This window comes from Brassica napus, chromosome A4 (genome assembly GCF_020379485.1).
Source record: "Brassica napus cultivar Da-Ae chromosome A4, Da-Ae, whole genome shotgun sequence".
Lineage (NCBI taxonomy): Eukaryota > Viridiplantae > Streptophyta > Magnoliopsida > Brassicales > Brassicaceae > Brassica > Brassica napus.
In genome coordinates this window covers 11,166,555-11,186,115 of record NC_063437.1, presented here as the reverse complement: position 1 = coordinate 11,186,115, position 19,561 = coordinate 11,166,555, and the positions used below count along the sequence as shown (strand labels likewise).

The window sequence follows — 19,561 nt, the reverse complement described above, 5'->3', positions numbered from 1 at the left end:
TTGCATCCTTTTTGGGTGGGCAAACCCTAAATTAACTATATTAATGTTCATTATAATTGTTCATAGTATTTTTATTACTTGGAATGTAAGATACTATTAATTTATGGTTTGAGAGCCAAGTTCTGAAATTATTAAAGAAACTGTAACTAGCTACTACATATATTTGAAACTTTGATTTTTCTAATTTTATTTTATAGTAATACTCTAAAACCAAATGCTTAAAGAAAATGTCATAATGTTTAATAATAACTATATTATATATCTGTCTAGCTTTCTATTAAATATATAAAAATTAATTAATACTATTATAACTCAATTTAATAATATATCTTTGAAAATAGTTATATAACCAAATGTGAGGTATTTCTGTATTAACGTTTATTTTATTTGATAAATATACATATTATATATTTACTATTTTGTGAAAATATATAAATATACTTGTTAATTTATCAATTTTTTTTTTAATTTCCAATTTAGGTGAAAGTAATTCACATCCTATCATATAAAGTTTAATAACTGATGTCTCCAATTTTGATACACTGCTAATATAAATATAAAATATATATTTTAAAACTAAGGTAAAAATTAATTAATTATTAAATATAAAATTATGCAATTAATTACTAGTTTTAAATATATTTTCATATTTTATTAAAATTTATAGTAGTTTGCAAATTATATATTTTTTATCTTTAGCATATTCATTTGTTAGTATTTTGTTGTTAGATTTTACTAGAAAATAGATTTTATAGTAGTTCCTAATAAACAGTCAAAATCAACAAAACATATAGAAAATATACTGAAATATATAAGTAAATAAAAGGAATAAATAGTAATAAAATTAATAAATAATTATTATTATTAATATAACGGAATGTATAATTATGTAAACAAAAAAAACAATATGTAACTAATGAATAACAAAAATACCACATTCATAGTATCACTTTTTATGTTTACACTAACCAATTTTCCTTTCATTTTTAATAAAAGGTAAAAGACATTTATAATTATAGGGTTAAATAATCTGACTTAGGGTTTAGAGTTGATGGGTGGGATATGATTTTTGAAATGTGAAATTTAGGATTCCAATAAAAATATAAATAAATAGTTAAAAATATATAAATTTTAAAATACAGTTTCAAAAATAATTTTAGAAAGAAATTTTGGAAAAAAATCAAAAAAAGAACATTATAAAAAATTTCAAATTTAGAAAAGTATAATTCGAAAACATAATTATTTATTTATTTAAATAATTATTTATTATATATAAAGAAAACATATATAAAAGTTTTTTGCCACTTAATGAAAAATATATTTTTTTATAAATGTCTCTTTAGTGACGGTAAACATGAAAATTCCCCAAAATGTAAATATATATAATTTGTTTGCAAGTGATATGATTTTTTTTATTTTTTTAATTTTTTTTAATTTTTTTCCTTATATCATTGAAATGAATTATAGATTTCACATATACATGCACTCTAATCCAGTATAAATATAATATTTATTTGATAAACTGAAGGATACATAGAGTTATGAAATAAGTAGTCATTGTATTATATACATGTATATTAATGCATTTCCAACTCTTATCTACGTTTTTCTATATTTTAAAAAGAAAATAGATGAACTTTATTATATGGACTTTTCTTCCAATCTGTACCTATATAATATAATTTACTTTTAGATATAGAGACAAAAAATTGCAATATTCTATATTTTCATATAAATATAAAAACTCTATTATAAAATCATATTTTAAAATAAAACTCATTTTTATTATATAATATTTTTATTTTACAGAAAAATATTGAGATGAATTGCAAATAGTATTTACTATCGTGGTCGATATGTTGTCACATGTGCATTTAATAAACCTCTCATCATCATTGTGTTTGAATATTAGTCGGTCCAACTAAAAGACAGCCTACCCCATAGTTTCTTGTGTTATTATAGATTCATAATTTTTTTTCTGACTGAAGATTCATGACTTTTTGTTATTAATCTGGGGTATTCCAAATTTATGCAAGGGCCTATATTAATCCAGAATGGAAGGTGCAGTTCACAAATAGACTTTGTTTTTATATATTCAAATGAGTTTTATACATAGACTCATATCTACAAACCATATCTTAGAGTACTTTTGAGATTTACAGTAAATTTGTGAAATTCCAAAGTCAATTTACATATGCACTCAAGATAAATTAATCTTTTCGACCAAAAGAGATAAATTAATCCTTTTGTTAATCGGCCAACAAATTAGGTAATACTGTACGTAGAAGAAACATGTGCTATCTTTTGAATAAGTCCTACTGTAGATACGTAAACTAGAGGAATAGTTCAAAAGTTTCAACTACGTATCACCGACATAGTATACATCTCTGTCCATTGGAAAAGATTCGACAAAGTTAAGAAAATGGAGATCACATATCACAATCTTCACTCTTTTTCTTTTTCGGTTTCTCGTATGGAAAAATTATTATTTTAGGCCAAAAATGGTACCTATGTCCTAGTTGACTAATCAGTAATCCCATATAAAGTATATGTTCCATTATGCTAATTATTTTCAAAATGATAATAATGTCTTTAATTTAAATTGAAAAATACAATTAACAAAATAATTGTTAATATTAAAATATAATAAATAATTAAAGTAATTAAAATAAAAAAACATTAAAAATTCTCAAATAAAAAATGATTATTTTCTTCCCATATTTTTCTGAAACTGAATATTTCCAAATATTTTCTTCATATATTTTCTGGAACTGATTATTTTTATTCGAAGAATACAGTAAATCTGTAAAACTCGGTTTCTACAAGTTTTTAGATTTATAGTAATGTGTAGATTTCGATTTTTACATGTTTTAGATCTATAGTAATCTGTAGATTCTGATTTCTACAGATTTTAGAGCGATATATTAAGTGAAGAATGTGTATTTTAAATATTTTTTTGGCTTCAATTGGTGATCACTAGAAGAATGGAAAAAATGAACAAAATAAAAAATAAAATTTTATTTGAGGAATTGAAAAAAAAAAATTTGTTCATTTTGTTTCTCATCAAAATTGGAGAGGAAAAATTTTCCTTATAAATTTATTTTATGCGTTGAGGCGCATCAGTTGACTGGTCATCTAGGGGTAAAACACTGTTTCGGTGCGAGCCACGAAAGCGGTACCAAATCGAGGCATACTCCTCCGTCAGGAATTTCGAGGAAAAAAGTGAAACCTACCTTCCAATAATTTGACTAAAATATTAACATAACTGGTATGAATTTTGAGGAACAAATAATTCACCATTTTTTTTGTGGTCACCAGTTAGAGCCTTAGAGTACTATTATTTACGTAGATCATGTATTCTAAAAATAGTAGATTCAATGAAAAAATTGGATTATACTTCGTAGAATGCCTATTCTAATTTATGTAGAACATAATCTAAAATTATGATTTAAACATTTTTTAGAACTAGAAAAAAAATACCACTATGTTGATATGTATATGTCATCAATAATTATTATTTTTCCAATTCTTTTTAGAGAAAAAAAGACTAGGATAGCACTAAACCAAGTTTTTGTTCTCAAACTAGCACTCAAGGCTCAAAGTCACAAAAATAGGTTTCATTAAAGAGGTAAATATACACTTATACCCTTTGGGTTAATTAATCCAAACCTTAGGATTTAGAGTTAAGGGTTAAAAATTTTATAAAATAAAAAATAAATACTAAAAAATTTAAAATAAAATTTAAAAAACAGTTTAAAAAAGTATTTTTGAATTATAAAAAAAAAATTTAAAATAAATAAAAAAATTCGAAAAAATATTTTCAAAACAACAATTATAGAAAATTTTGAATCTGAAAACATATAATCTGAAACTATAAAAAAATTTCTTATTTTCATTATTTTTATTTTTATTTTATTTATTTTTGTTTGTTTATTTAATTTTAAACCAAGGGTATTAGGAATGTTTTACCCTTATAGAAAACATCCTTTTGAGCAGGACTCAGCAGATAGATAGAGATAGATGGCACTTTACAAAAAATGGGAAATATTCGGTCAAGTCAGGATATCAGGTAGAGCGGATCTATCCAGATAGAAAAAGACCACCTTTACTGATTGGCCCCACAGTTGATGTTTTGAAGACTTACTGTTGGAAAATATGGTGTCCACCAAAGTTGAAACATTTCTATGGCAATTAGTGACATGGTGTATAGTAGTGCGAAAGAATTTACACGCAAGGAGGATTCAAGGGGATACTTGTTGTGTAAGATGTGGAACTCATGAGGAATCGATAAATCATGTGTTTTTTGAATGTCCTTCAGCTCTCCAGGTTTGGGCTCTCTCGAAGATACCATCAAATCCAGTTTTTTTTCCAACAAGTGCCCTCTTCACAAATATGGATCATCTATTTTGGAGAGTCCTTTCGCAGATGGAGGATCACCAGTTTGCTTGGATACTTTGGTACATCTGGAAAGCTAGGAATAATAAAGTTTTAAGTAATTTGGACATGGATCCCATGGACACGCTTAAATTGGTAGAAACGGAATCGGCATTGTGGGCTGAAGCACAAGTATTACAGGATCAGAGAATGACTCCACAAATAAACACGCTATTACCGTCAATTCCAAGAAGATAGTGTTTTACAGATGGCTTGTGGAAAGAGGGTTCTAGGTTTTCTAACAAGGTTGGCTCAGTACTTTGGAAGGTTTTAATGGATTGTTGGGGGCAAGGAATGTTAGGGCTAGTCTCTCGCCTCTTCATGCGGAGATGGAAGCGTTACTATGGGCAATGGAATGCATGCGGAATTTACGTCAATTTCAGGTTACGTTTACAACGGATTGTTCTCAATTGGTGAAGATGATTTCAGAACCAGAGGAGTGGCCAGCTTTTGCAAGTTATTTGGAAGATATCAAGATCCTGAAAGAGTGCTTCACCCGATCAGAGCTTATCTATGTACCACGGACGCAAAACTCAAAGGCTGATAGTCTAGCACGCAGTGCTAGGAACCAATCGTCTTTTGTCGTTCACATGGATGCAGATCACCCGGTTTGGTTTACAGAGTCAATATGAGTCTGTATAGTTGATGACAAAAAAAAAGAATGTCATTTTTGTGACTTTCTCTTTCTAGTGCCATTTTTGAGACAAAAACTCAAAAGGTGCTATTATTGACAATTGCCCTTCTTTTTAGTTTGTATAACTAATTATTTATTTTATTTTGAAAAATACTAATAGGCATTAGAGATAAAAATCATATAAAATAAAATTTAGTTTCATGGGACATAGTTACCATTCTTTTTCTTAAAAAAATTTCCCAAAAAAAAGTACTATTTTCTTCTCTGGCTATTCAAGGTTTGCTCAAGTTTTTGCAAATTTCATATTTGGAGACTCATTGATAGATGTTCACATTGTCAAAATTGATTCTTGTAGCATCTCCAAAAGACACTCTATAACTTTAAATATGAAATTTTTTGCTATGCAAATTTTTTTTTTCCAACTTTCAAATTTGAAGTTTTAGGTTGTGAAACTCTATATTTGAAGTTTTACTATTCAAAACTTCAAATTTGAAAATTACACATCACATTTATAATTCTAAAATATTTTCTCTTCTATCGTTTTAATCCTTAAAAATATACCTCAATAATATTTCAATTTTTTTTATAAATTTAAGTTTTACACATAAAATTAAATAAAATTTAAAATAAGATTTAAAATGTTTAAAACTAGATTTAGACAATAACAATATACAAAAGAAAATTAACAAAAAAAAAGCTTTTAAAAAATTACATGAAGACATAACTATTGTACAAATTTAAATATTTCAACAATACTAATAGTCATGTAAATTTGATCCGAAACCTCCAAAATCTTCAAAATATTGTCCAAACAAATTTTTTATAACCAAAGATAGTTGTTATTGTTGTTTTTTGTCTTTTCGTACGATTTTTTCTTGTTCAAATCGACTGTATTCACGAGTATTAAAATCATCAATAGAATTTAAACCTTTTAGCAATATTTTATTTTTTTCTTTTACTTTCTTTTTCATATCTAATGTATTTACAAGTATTAATATCACCCGTTTTCAATAATTTTAGTTCGTAATCTACAAATTAAAAATAAAAAGAGTCATTTTTACTAGATGATCATATATGCATTACAAAAATAATTTGTGTGGAATATTATAGTATTTTGCTTAAGTTTTAATATTAATTATGTTATTTCTGTTTAGAATTTTATATTTTAATATAAATTTTACTAATTAATATTGTTGTAATATTTTATATATGTGCTAGTAAAGTTGTATGATTTTAAATTAATTATGACAAATATAAGGACTATAGTATAACATACAAATAGTTTTGAAGTTAATTTTGAAATTCTGATTTTGGAGAACAATATCTTTAAACTTCAAATATAAATTTTGTAAATTTCAAAATAAAGTATAGATGCTCTAATTTTGAAATTTTGCGTTCACTAATTTTACGTTCAAAATAAAGAGTTCTGACCACCAACTGGCCAACGCACCCGCAGATTCACTAATGGTCGGACCATTTCTGATATCGTAGGTATGTCTGTTTATTCACGTAGTAATATTTTATATGATATATGTGAAATTTATGATTTATTTATGTCCTATAAAAAAGAAGGTAAATCATTTTTTTAAAAATCATATCACTTGTAAAATAAATAAATTAAAATTGTAATGTAAATGCATTTTTGTTTTACAAACAGTTATATGTTTTAAATGAATTAAAGCATTATCTATTTTGTTTTATTTTATACTTCTAGAAGTTAAATTGATTTTGTTCTGTATATGTCACCATTCTATCTTTTCTTTTTTGCTAACTGTATGTTAACTTTCTTTATTAGTCTTACGTATAAATAATATAAACTTATAATAATAATATTTAAATTATATAACAAATACTAGTTTTTATTGTAAAAAAGACATTTATTGAAACCGGAGAAAATATTAAAAGTGGTTAGTAATTAATTAGATATAAATGCGCCTTGATGTAAAGGTTAGTAATACAGCGATTCAGTTGAAGAAGACCCTCATAGCTTACAAAAGCACTTTGGAAGTCAAGGGTTGATAGATAAGTTGACTTATTGTATAGCATATAAAAGTCAGCATTGGGTTGGACCGACAGACTGAAAACAATGGTAATAAAAGAGTTTGTAACGTTGGAGAAGTCAAAATGCTAATTCCATAAATGCAACCAACATTCATTCATGGAGTTTGGCAATGAGTATTGATTTATTATTACTATATGCTTTTGAATTAGTCGTCTATTTACTCACTTAAATATTAGTTTTTGAAAGTTTGGATGCTGCTAATTAATCTGTATTCAAATGATACATAGAATCTCTGAAATTAAAATACAGGGTGAAGCCTTGGGAGAAAAATCAGCACCAGCTCCATTTCTCGAACCTTACACTGAGGCTAACACAATGGGATCAAATATGCTTCTGGTTCGGCTGGAATCATTGATGACACTGGACTTTTGATCGCAAGCTCCCATGTATAAAATGTCATTTTTAATGTCTAACTATAATGAGTTACATAACAATGCAATAGTACATGGAACAAGTAGGCTCCATTTAATATAGCGAATAAAAGATAAAAGATGTAATATATATTAGAGATATAATGATGGTTGAGAACAACAAAATTTGTTTCTGACAGATCGGTAGGGTTCCGTTGAGAGAACAAGTGAGTTATTTTGAGAGAAGCATAGACTATATGGTAAGAATGATTGGTGAAAATGGTACGGAAGAGATGTTGAAGAAGGCAATGCTTATAATCACAATTGGGTCCAATAATATATTAAACTACTACATACAACCAACCATATATACCTTCCTTCTCTCAAGACAAGCTCCCCATTGATGCCTTCAAAACTCCATGGTCTTTCATTTAACCACACACTTTCAGGTAGAAAATATAGTACTTTATGTAGATATACATAATGCATGAAGTGTCAAGCAATTATTTTGGAATTATTGTCTTTTGTTACCACTCGAGTACACTAGTTAATTGACCTACAGTGAAGTTATATAAATAATTCAATCGTGTCAAACCAAATTTTCACGTTTGCGTTAAGTTTTAAGTACTTAACTTGCAAAACCAGATGGAAGCGCACGATTGATTGTCTCTCAAATTAATTAGTGTCAAGTCCGTGTTTCTCAGCGTTTGCATCAACTAGGAGCTACCAAGTTCGTGGGGCCACTCGGTTGCATGCCATTTGCTCGTGCTTTCAACTTAATTCCAACTGGCAAATGCTCTGACCAAGTCAACCAAATCCTCTGTGGCTATAACATGAAGCTTAGACTTTCTCGCAGGAGTTGACCCAAAAAAAAAAAAAAAACTCTCAGGGCATTGAATACTGAGGATATCACAATACTACATTTGTCTACGCCAACTCTTTACGACCTATTCATGAAACTAGTTTTCAACTATGGTCAATTTGGTAATAATTTAGTTGTCTAGAACCCTATTGAAATGTTTTGGTTTGGTGATTTTGGAAGGGTTGGAGAACGCGTACAAGCCTTGTTGTGGCGACTATTTCCACCCTTTTACTTGCTTCAAGGGTGAGGACTAGTCAAAGTTTGTCTTTTGGGACGCGTAACACCCAACCGAAGCTACCAAAGCACTTCTTTATGGGGACCAAACTGTGGCTACACCTTTAAACATTCGTTACCTTAACCATCTTTCATTATCAATGTAATCTTTAGTGTAATTCATATCCATATAAATATACTCAAATCACATGTCATGCCAGATTGATCACTCGCTAATAAAGGTATAATAATTTTCTTAAGAAACATAACAACAAGATGTAGAGACTCCTACTCAACTGATAGATTCTCAAGCTTAGTGAAGATCGTACATTACAAACTAAAACCAAACTGAAATAGAAACTTAGACCAGACTGTAAACCACAAAATAAAAACTCAATAACTCTCAGTTACCAGCTAAGTGAATCCTTAGACTTGCCAATTTTGGTTTTGTATGAACTCTCTATTTCTTCCTGCAGACATTTCATTAAACATATCATATCACTTTTCAAAGAGCCTTTTATATATTTTCATTTAATAATAAGAATGGGAGTAATATACCTTGCATGATTTCAGTAAGGGTTCTAGGAATGAGGATCTGAAGAACTTGATGGATTTCCCAAGTAAACTTGTATCTGAATCTGGCAGGTGTTAAATACAAAATGATATTATTCAAAGGCTAATTTGTATCAAATCAACATTTCCTGTAATTTAAAAACGTACCATCATCATCATCCACATCCATTCTTGAGCCTCCTGAGTTGATTTCTTCGATTAGCTGAAAAAAAAGAGTATAATATAAGCTTGAAGAACAGAGCTAATTCAGATGTAACAGTCTATTATTTTAGTACCTGTGAAAGTGTTGGAACTGCCAATGGATCAAAGTCATCGCAGTTGTTTGGGTCGATAGGAACACATACACGACCTGAAAATTCACAAGACATTTCTTCTTAAGGTATATATGAACATGACTCTGTATCTATTGGTGTGATTAATATATATTGAAATTCAAGAAGGGACCTGTTTTGGGATGGACACAGAAAGGTGCCTTAAGCAAATGGTTCATTTGTTTTGAGACCTCCAAATCAATTCGAGGATAGGTAAAGGTGAAGACGATTTCTTCAACGCACATACGCAGTGTTGGAGCCTGAGACATTGGGTACCAGATAATGAACAGATCTGTGGGAGTCAAGTAAACATTTCACAACACTACTACAAACCTTGTGTTTCTTGGATTGGAGAGTGTTTTTAAGCTGCTCCCACCTTACAAGGCTGATGGCTTCTTCTGATAGAGATGATCTAGCTGAATTCTCCCACTTTCCTCTTAGCTCTGATTGAATATCTGTTATGAAGATGTACACCATTGTAAGTCACCAAAATAAGGTTACGAGGACGACGTGTAAGGTGCAATAAAATACATCATCATCACTTTCCATACCTTCATCTGAAATCATCGCAAGTATCTTCTCATACTTGTCTTTGGTAGAGAATATGCTTTGAGTTGCTTGTAACTCACCCTCAAAGAAACCCTTTAGATAATCCACATAAGATCTCCTGTAGAAAAATACAGATTAAATTAGTGGCAGAGGGATTGATTTTGAAATAAGAAAGGCAAAGGTGATGGAGGAACACTTACGCAAGGAAGGGATGAAGAGAATAACCCATAAGAGCAACTTTTCTTGCATTGTTCTCATTCCCCTGTATTCAGTTATTAAACTTTTAGAGAACTTCGTAAATGCCAGAAAGCAACCAAAACAAAAGCACAATTGAGAAGGCAACCTTATAAACACGGAAGTATTCAGCAACTGCTGACCTTTGTTCATTGGTCATCCTGCAGAATGCAGAAAGTGATTCATATCATACACACTTAGGAACTAGTGTTCAACAGTGTTAGTAGTGAGCGTTGAGTAATTGTTTTTACCTGCGAGCTTTAGGATCACAGACCCAACAGTGAACTCCACGACGTCCACTGAACACCCAGAGGATGTGTTTGAATCCGAAATCCTCTGCAAAAATTGGCAAAGACCAAAAATATAAGTGACTTCCTATGATAAGACCAAACACTAAAGTTGTAGGGGTGGTGGTACCAGTGAGGGAAGTATGAATGACTTTGATAGCAACAGTCATCAAAGGCCAACATTTGGAGCAAACATCAGCTCCAGAGCAACAGTATCTAACATCGTCATAATCTGTTATATCCTGAAAAAAAACACACTTAGGAATAAGAAATTAAAAAAAAAAAAACAAAGAAAATTTCAAAGATGAGAAAATGAAAAAACTGACAATATCAAAGACCAACTCCCTCTCCACAGGAGTAAACACATTGGAGCCAGTTTGTGAATAGGCATGCCTCTTATCCGGCTGCAACAAAAGAAAAGAAAAACTCAATTAAAAATGGTTTCTTGAGCAGACAGAAACTGATTTTGAGGGCTTACGTCAACGCTATAGACGGCGCCAATATCAATCTTGTAAGGGAAATGGGATCTGATAGCGTCTTCCATGGATGAAGCATTTTTGAAGGACTTGTAGCGGAGATAAACGTCGTTCTCAAGGGTGAAAGAGAACTCTCTTCGACCAAAGTAGTATTCATCGCAACCAGGATGTTTCCCATCTATTATATATATTTATTTATTATTATCATTCAAGTAAACGAGTATAGTAAGAGAAAGCAAACAAAAGAAAAACAAAAAGTAGCCTACCGTGTCCGTAAGAAAGCCATTTGTGAATATCACTGTAAGGAAATAGAGTTCCTGCATTCAATAATTAAAGCATAATTAAGAGATCTGATTTGCGAAGAGAAATCAAAAATGTTGTGAAGAAAGAGAAAGGACTCTTGCCGTAGTAAATTCGGAGGTAATTAACATTGAAGAACTCTTCTGGTTTCGGCTTGTTGATCTGTGGTGCGTCCATCATCGATTCATCTTCTCTGCTTTCGATCTCTTCTCTCGTCATCTTTCTTTCCCGCAACAATTAAACCCAAAAAACAAAATCCAACTTTGCAAAGTAGAGATTCACAGAAACAAAACAAGAGAGAAACACAGTCGACGATTACTGAAACATTTTTAGGGATTGTGGAAATGGCGGGAAAGAGGAGCCAATTAGGGTAAAATTAGGCGGGACACTTTATAACGGGCTTTACTTATTTGGGCCCATTAATGTTTAGAATACAGCATACGCTATAAATTAATATTAATATTGATAAATTAATAATTTTTTTAGTCCCAAGTTAAATCAATATAAAATTTCAGAAAATAATAAATTTCTAAATATCTCAGAAATAAATACATGGTCCACTAAAATAATAAATTAATAATTGCTATATTTTCTGTTTCGATATATAAGTAGTTTTAGTTAAAAGTGTTAATATCGAAAAAATTATAACTTTTGAAAAACTAGCATTTAGTAGCTAAATTCAACCAATAATAAAAAAAAGTATGTATTATTAGATTACGCAATATTCAACTAATGCAAAAATTACTTTGGATTATGTAACAAAAAAGTTTGGCTAAAACTATCAATATATTTAAATAAAGTTGTACGAGGTTATGGTTTTCGTTCCTGCAGATAGTTCAAATAACTGGTTTTGGTTCTTATTAATCTCGTAAAATGCCACCAATTATTCGAGTATTCTTTTTATTATAGAGTTTTATATTAGAAAAAACTTGGTAACCAAAAAAAAAAAAATCACAGAGAAATAATTGATTGGCGATGAACACGTTGGTGTATGGAAGATAGCATGCATCTCCTTCCAGCCAGCCTGTACCGTTCTGCCTTCTGATCGTTAAAGTGGTTGTATTGTTCGTTCATCTCACTAGCAATGTTTCCTTTTTATCCAATACAGAAAAGAAAAAAAATTCCAAGAAAATCATGATGACAACAGTTTCTAGTATATTTATTTCTGTAGAAAGAAAATATCGAGAAATAATTTGTGCAATCGTCGTAAAACATTACTCTTAAGTAGTAAATGAGATCCGTAAAAAGCCAGGGTCCTCAAGAGTTGGTCGTGCTCAAGAAGTAGTCCCCGACTGTCAAATGAAGATGGTCTCCAAGGACCACAGTCACCGCTGGCAGCTTCTCAATGCAGCTTACAGTTATCTGCTCATCCAACAACAAAAAAAAGGGTTTAGGCACACCACAAATCTTTAGGGTTCATCAAAAGCTTTAATTAACAATTAGCATTTACCTTGCCATTTCCTTCTTGGAATTCTGATTTCAAATTAGAATGGTCCCGCGATAACAAGTACGCTTGGAGCCCGCTTGCAAATTTCACATCTCCTGAAAACCATATTAGATGCATTCGTTAAAACATAGAGAGAGAGAATCAACAAGCATTTATTATTATTATGATGAGATGGTGACTCACCTGAATACAAAGCAATAATAGCTTCTTCATTGAACTTCAAAGCTGGTCTAGCCAAGCTTATCTTAAAGGACATCTTTGAAACGTTTTGAAAACTCTCTTCAGATAATACCACCTACAAAATAACAGACACCAGATCATTCATTACGCTTCTGACTGGGGTGAAGCAAACGTAGCAGGCGTGGAAGGAGTGTTGCTGATGATGATGATGACTTACTGCATGTGATGGCATCAACGTCGACAGAAGCAAAGAGGAACCAATTGTATCTTTTATGTATTGTTCCTGCCCACAAAAAAAGAAAAGAAAGATGAACGATAAAATAATTCTCTTATAATAATGCACTTGACAAAAGTTCAAGCATATGAGAGTGTCTCAAAAGGAAATCATCACATCGGATAGATAGGGCTTAAGTCAGGAAGAGAATTACAAAACAAACGCAGTTACCTGAGAGTTCATAACTTGTTGCAACGCAGATACATCTTTGTCCAATGATTCCATGTACACTTCCACAAAGTCTGTTGGTTCCAGACCTGATTTCTTCCTTAGTTTTTGGATCCTATTCACAATCTATATAACACAGGGAACGAATAGCTCATGAGCACCGCATCGGAAGAAAAATGATAAGATACAGAAAATCATATACAAATTCTTATACGAAAATGTATTCCTACGGTTTCATCTAAACAGCCGTGTGGCATATTACGGAATATCTATTTACCTCACGAGCAACACCTGCTTCATACAACGAATCATCTGCTCGTAGATCCAAAATCACCAAAACATCACCTGCATCATGAACGAAAGAAAATATTGCAAGTTATCATTAATCGTAGAGTACCCGTAATCGATTAAAGATTCAAACAAAATTAATAATAGAGAAGGTAATCAGTTATGCTCCCTACCATCTCCATTTGCATCAATCTCTGTTTCCTTCAAACCATCCGGGCGTTTGAAAACCCTGACAATCTGAACGAAAAGTGTCAGAATTTAGCTATTTACAGCATATTCTTTATTTTCTATCCCACAAGAAAAAAGCATAGGATGAGATACCTTGATATCTGTTAGCTCCAGCGTGTGTCCAGCAATAGTAACTTTCTCGGCCTCCTCGAATCTTAAGATATCTTGCTGAGACATTGCTTTAACTTCTTTGGCAACAAGTCCCATTGACTTTCCAAGCCGTTTTCCCAATGCACTATAGGGATGAACAAGTCAAATCGCTTTCTACATTGAGCACAAAAGGTTAAAAGCAAATCGCAGGAAGAAAAGTTGACCAACCTGAAATCTGGTTCTGCTTTTAGAGACGCATACTTCAGAGTATCATTGCATGGCACTAGAGATCTTACATTAAGTTCTTCCAAGACATACTGCAAGGGAAAAACAAAATGAATGAGCTTATAGTATTGGTTCTTTGAATATCAAGTGAAACAGTATAGCTGTAGAGACATGTTTTTCTGATTTCACGAACAACCTCAAAATTTCCTTGTTAGATACTTAATAAAAAAACTTCAAGAAGATACACGAACACCACATACCTCTCTTAGTTTTCCAGTTATGTCATCCAAGAATTCTGCATCTGGATGAACTACAGTGATTTCCCTGATACAACAAGGATAATTATGTGTTACTTTTTTTTTTGTTCAGTATAGGCTACCAAAACAGATGGCTGCAAGCCAGAATAGTGATCAAGTACAAAGCTCACTTTAGAGGAGTTTTCAAGGGTAGCTTGTGACGCTCACGAATGTTCCGAGCAAGATCGATGATTGTTATCATCCTTGTAACACTTTGCTCAATCCTCTCATCTCTCTGTTAAAATATAAATAAGTAAAAATTCAGACAATTATAATGTTATCCTTGCGTATAGAGATATGGACTTCAGTATTTTACCGTTCCTTCCGCTTCTGGGAAACTGCAGTAATGAATGCTTTCCTCAGAACCTTCACATGCTTTCCGCAGATTCTGGTATAACGTCTCAGTGAAGAAAGGTGTAAAAGGGGTCATCACTTTGCAAGAAGTGAGGAGCACCTGAAAATCCAGATGATTATTAGTCATTACATTTGTTCAAATAATAGTCACCATGAAAACAATAATATTCTCACAACTATTTACTATACATTGTATAGGGTTGAAAGAGCAATGTGACAGTCATCTTCTCCTGTGCGGCCTTTTAGCCTCTTGCGGTTGAATCTAACATATATGTTAGTGAGATTGTCGAGGAACTTCAAGAGATAAGGAACAACCTGAAAAGGAAAAGAAAGATATGATAAATACCACGAGACAGTGATCGTTTGTTTTCTAGTACAAACACCACATCATGCTGAAAAAGACATGTAAATAGCTTACAGTGTAAAGCCGATATCCATCCATCTCCTGGCGGACAAAATAAACAAGACTCTGCGTAGCTGAGTGAATCCATTGATCGAGAACGTTTGATGACCGTAAAGTTGCTAGATTAGTAGGAACAAATGGTCCAGAGCCCTCAATCTCAAGTCTCTTTGCATTCTGAACAAGGAACCGATACGCATTGTACCATGGAAGAAATACATCTTTGACCTAGAGACCCCCAATACAGTGACCAAAACAGTTCAGGAAAACAATAGATCTACTCAAATAAGCAGCAATAAAATCAACAACCAAGATTACTCACAACACCAAGTACTCCTTCCTTTTTGAAGCGTAGTGGCTCAGCACGTACGACCGGAGAATTTATGATGTACAATCGCACAGCATCCTGTCAGCGTTCACGTAAAGTTACTAATTAATGACGTGTTCACAACTGCCAAGATTTCCATAACTAATAGAACAGAGAAGAGAAATAAAAAACTGAATACGCAGTATAAGAGCATATTACAGGGACAACTTACAGCTCCATACTCATCTATGACTTCCAACGGAGGTGGATAGTTCCGTAATTTCTTACTCATCTTTTTACCATCCTCAGCAAGCACAAGGCCATTGCAAATCAGATTTCGAAATGCTGGCTTTCCAAATAGTGCAGTCGACAGCACCATAAGAGTATAAAACCTGTATATGCCAAGCCAGCAGTTAAGATGTTATTAATTGCCTACTAAGCAGAAAAACAATATTGCTTTTTCAATACACTATCACATTTGCTATATACTAAATTAATAACACCTTCCATTAGCCTCTGACTCATTACTTAATTTAAGTACTGTAGTAAGAACTAGACCATCCAATACATTAAAGGGAGGGAGCAACCCCAGAGATATAGTAATAGATAATTTTACATATGCAACTTGAACATACCATCCACGAGTTTGATCAAGCCCTTCAGCAACAAAATGACCAGGGAAATTCTTCTCAAAAAGCTCCTTGTTTTCAAAAGGATAATGGATGTACGCGTAAGGCATTGACCCACTCTCAAACCAACAATCAAAAACCTGAAGAGGTAATATAAGCATAAGTGTGAGATCACACTCTAGATAACAAAGGATTATAGATAAAATGAAAGAACACGGGATCAATCTTACATCTTCTACACGATGGAGCACACCAAACTCAGGACCACGACTGGATGGGATTGTAATGTGATCAATATGGTGACGATGTAGATCAAAGACCTGAACCAAAAATCATCAGAAAAACAAAATGAGCACCAGGCCTTTTTGACAAGTAGTTGCAACAGAAAGATAGACAAACAAAATGCAAAATCAGAACAAGAGACCTTGACACCAGAGAGCTTTTCAAGCTTCTCGACCGAATCCATGACAACAATTTCCTCACCATCATCACTGATCCATATCGGTAGAGGCGTGCCCCAAAATCTACTTCGGCTAACAGCCCAATCCCTTGCGTTTTCAAGCCAATTGTGAAACCGTTTATCCTGAGTTGCAGGTCAATCAAGAAGAGGGTATCAGAAAAATGTATTCACGTCATTATCTAAAACTGCTATACTCGTAATATATATAGAGTATCGATCTTTCTTCACTGACCTTCACATAATCAGGTACCCAGTGTGTCTGTTTATTGTTTTCTAACAACTGTTCCTTCAACAGCTCCACCCGCACAAACCTAACAGGACAAACACAAACAAAGCAGTTAAAGTGCCTCACTGGAACTAGCACTGAATGATGCAACAACTAAGACCTTAGCTCAAGCTCATATGAAGCAAGAAGCATACCAACTGGGAACGGCTCTATATATGAGAGGAGTGTCTGATCGCCAGCAAAATGGATATGAGTGAACAAAGCTCCCCGTTTTAACAAGCCTGCCTTTGGCCTGAGATAACAAGAAATATTATTTGACAATAAGAAGCCGCCTAAAATTAACAATCCAATGGTCCAAAATGCACTTAGATCCTCAGACACTTGAAAAATTATCCAGGCCTATTAGAAGTTAGGCATCAATAATTACCTTCACGGCTTCAATTATATCCTTGTCTGCATCTTTGACATACCGGCCACTGAAATGGGTAATTCTCTCAGTGAACAACCCATCGTCATCAACAGCCACAACTAGATTCTCACCCTGAAAGAGAGTATCAAAACATATAAAACATTTACCGTTATGAGATAAAAGGAGCTCAGTAGAAAAGAGACGAGCATTGGTCCTTAAACATACTGTAAGCCTAAACAAGAAAGAGAGAAACTACTAATGAGGATCTCTTCCTAAACAAATAAATAATACATTTAGTCCCTTGAACTCCAAATAAATCCCAGGAGTTACCAACCCAAAATCAAATATCAACTAACCCCAACTTTTCTAGTCATGTCTGACGTAAGGGGTTGATAAGGATAATGTAGTCAAAACCTAACCTTTTTAATGATGTTGTTCTCGAGACAAACACGGTAATCGTCTTCACCAAAAGCAGGAGCACAGTGGACAATACCAGTACCACTGTCATCAGTGACATAACTATCTGCTACTACTCGGAAGGCCTCACTTGAGAAATCACTAAAGTACTCAAACAAAGGTTCGTACTTCTTCCCAACCAGGGAATCTCCATTAAACTTCTCCAAAACTTCATACGAATCAGCCACACTGTCAGGTTTAGCACCACCTTTGGCTTTAGGATTTGCTTTCTTTGTATCCGCATTAGCCTTGGGCTTATCAGCGGGAAGGGCTGACAAGCGAGATTCAGCAACCACGTAGACTTTCCCAGTGTTCTTGTTCCGAACCTTGACATAAACAAACTTGGCATTGACACACAAAGCAAGATTGCTAGGAAGAGTCCATGGAGTAGTAGTCCATGCCACAAAAGCAGCATTATCTTGATCACCAATGACTGGGAACGTCACCATAATCTCAGGATCTGGAACGTCCTTGTAGTTCTGACCCGCTTCGAAATTAGATAACGGTGTCTTACAACCAGTACTATAAGGCATAACCTGCACCAAAAACATAAATCAATTCACCAGATTTCAATCAAAGCAGATAAAGAAACAAATGGAGAGAAAGCCAAACAAACCTTGAAGCCTTTGTAGACAAGATTCTTATCAAAAAGCTGAGCAAAAACCCACCAAACACTCTCCATAAAGGGCAGATCCATCGTCTTATAATCGTTCCTGAAATCAATCCAACGGCCAGTTCTAGTAATCACCTTCTCCCACTCCTCCACGTATCGAGTCACGATGCTCCTACACTCTTCGTTGTACTTATCAATCCCCATCTGAAGCACCTGATCCCTCCTCTTGATATCGAGCTTCTTATCGATCTCGTTCTCGACGGGGAGGCCGTGGCAGTCCCAGCCGAATCGACGCGTGACGTGGTGGCCGGTCATGGTCTGGTACCGCGTCACGATGTCCTTGATGGTACCGGCGAGGATGTGGCCGTAGTGAGGGAGACCGGTGGCGAAAGGAGGCCCGTCGTAGAAGATGTACTCGGGGAGGTGCTCGGTTCGCTTGAGCTGAGTCTTGAAGGCATCGATTTGAGTCCAGAAAGAGAGTACATTCTCTTCCTCGCGGGGAAATGAGAACTCCTTTCCTTCGCAGACTTCTTCCATGGCGAGAGATTGAGAGAGATTAGGGTTTCTGCGGGATTGACTCAACACAGACTATAACGGCGCAAGTGAGAGTGACGACTTTGATACTTTTAACGGGCTGAGCTTGTAACGTATATAGGGCCTTTTTAGGTTTCAATATGTTAGCTCTCTTTTTTTTTTTTTGGGTAACAAAATTAATTTACATAAGCTCAGAAAATGTTAGAAGGAAACTAGTCTTCTTCTTTTGCCATTTTTTCATTACACTTCTTTTGAACCAGGTGATAAAAATATTAAACTAACATTCTAAATCAGTAATAATTATTTATAAAAGTTTATAAACTCAACCAAACTCTCTAAATATTACACCTTAAACAATAATCACTAAACTGTAAACTCAAATGTTAGAGTATTTTTCAAAATTGATTTTTAAATTATGGTGTTTCAAACAATTTATCTTGGTATAATTCTAAATCTTGACTGAAAAATAAAATTACGTACAATTGATGCATGTTACAAAATTGACGATGCCAATCAAAATTTAGAATGTTGTGTTCAGATTTTATAATTTATAACATTAAATATTTAAAAAAAAACCTCTTCTCTTTTGATCAACAAAAGATTCAAAATTTGGTGAATAATTAATTTTTGTACGTATAAAAAATTAAAATTTTAGAAAAAAAAGAATTGTGGAAGCCTCTTAGTTCAGTCAA

At 32.9% G+C, this 19,561-nt stretch overlaps 2 protein-coding genes across 2 annotated transcripts; both read right to left on the bottom strand.

Moving 5' to 3' along the window:
- Window positions 1-8,792: 8,792 nt before the first annotated feature.
- LOC106446323 (DNA primase small subunit-like) lies at window positions 8,793-11,629 on the bottom strand. The gene is made up of 15 exons (XM_013888024.3): window positions 11,390-11,629; window positions 11,252-11,302; window positions 10,988-11,163; window positions 10,836-10,913; window positions 10,640-10,751; window positions 10,474-10,558; window positions 10,332-10,383; window positions 10,189-10,250; window positions 9,991-10,106; window positions 9,773-9,894; window positions 9,573-9,699; window positions 9,404-9,477; window positions 9,276-9,330; window positions 9,114-9,193; window positions 8,793-9,025 (listed from the first exon to the last, which is right to left on the bottom strand). The coding sequence occupies exons 1-15, from the start codon at window positions 11,502-11,504 to the stop codon at window positions 8,963-8,965; spliced, it is 1,368 nt and encodes a 455-aa protein (XP_013743478.1). The 5' UTR covers window positions 11,505-11,629; the 3' UTR covers window positions 8,793-8,962.
- Window positions 11,630-12,360: 731 nt separating this feature from the next.
- On the bottom strand, window positions 12,361-18,962 carry LOC106446320 (isoleucine--tRNA ligase, cytoplasmic). The gene is made up of 24 exons (XM_048777545.1): window positions 18,339-18,962; window positions 17,686-18,258; window positions 17,285-17,398; window positions 17,052-17,149; window positions 16,864-16,942; window positions 16,596-16,754; window positions 16,402-16,491; window positions 16,178-16,311; window positions 15,775-15,934; window positions 15,558-15,641; window positions 15,254-15,463; window positions 15,025-15,150; window positions 14,798-14,935; window positions 14,613-14,716; window positions 14,446-14,509; window positions 14,189-14,277; window positions 13,964-14,105; window positions 13,816-13,879; window positions 13,632-13,699; window positions 13,358-13,480; window positions 13,130-13,195; window positions 12,916-13,027; window positions 12,736-12,827; window positions 12,361-12,647 (listed from the first exon to the last, which is right to left on the bottom strand). The coding sequence occupies exons 1-24, from the start codon at window positions 18,870-18,872 to the stop codon at window positions 12,543-12,545; spliced, it is 3,528 nt and encodes a 1,175-aa protein (XP_048633502.1). The 5' UTR covers window positions 18,873-18,962; the 3' UTR covers window positions 12,361-12,542.
- Between the last annotated feature and the right edge of the window lie 599 nt (window positions 18,963-19,561).

Bases quoted from the DNA above. Each gene is read 5' to 3' on its own strand.
- LOC106446323 (XM_013888024.3), bottom strand. From the start codon at position 11,504: ATGACGAGAGAAGAGATCGAAAGCAGAGAAGATGAATCGATGATGGAC. The intron at 10,384-10,473 runs GTAAAAACAATT...TGCATTCTGCAG, and splicing joins TGTGATCCTAAAGCTCGCAG to GATGACCAATGAACAAAGGT. The intron at 9,478-9,572 runs GTCCCTTCTTGA...GTGAATTTTCAG, and splicing joins CTGTGTCCATCCCAAAACAG to GTCGTGTATGTGTTCCTATC.
- LOC106446320 (XM_048777545.1), bottom strand. From the start codon at position 18,872: ATGGAAGAAGTCTGCGAAGGAAAGGAGTTCTCATTTCCCCGCGAGGAA. The intron at 16,312-16,401 runs GTAAGATTGATC...TTACCTCTTCAG, and splicing joins TGCTCCATCGTGTAGAAGAT to GTTTTTGATTGTTGGTTTGA. The intron at 13,028-13,129 runs GTAAGTCATCAT...GTTATTTTGTAG, and splicing joins CGTTGATGCCATCACATGCA to GTGGTATTATCTGAAGAGAG.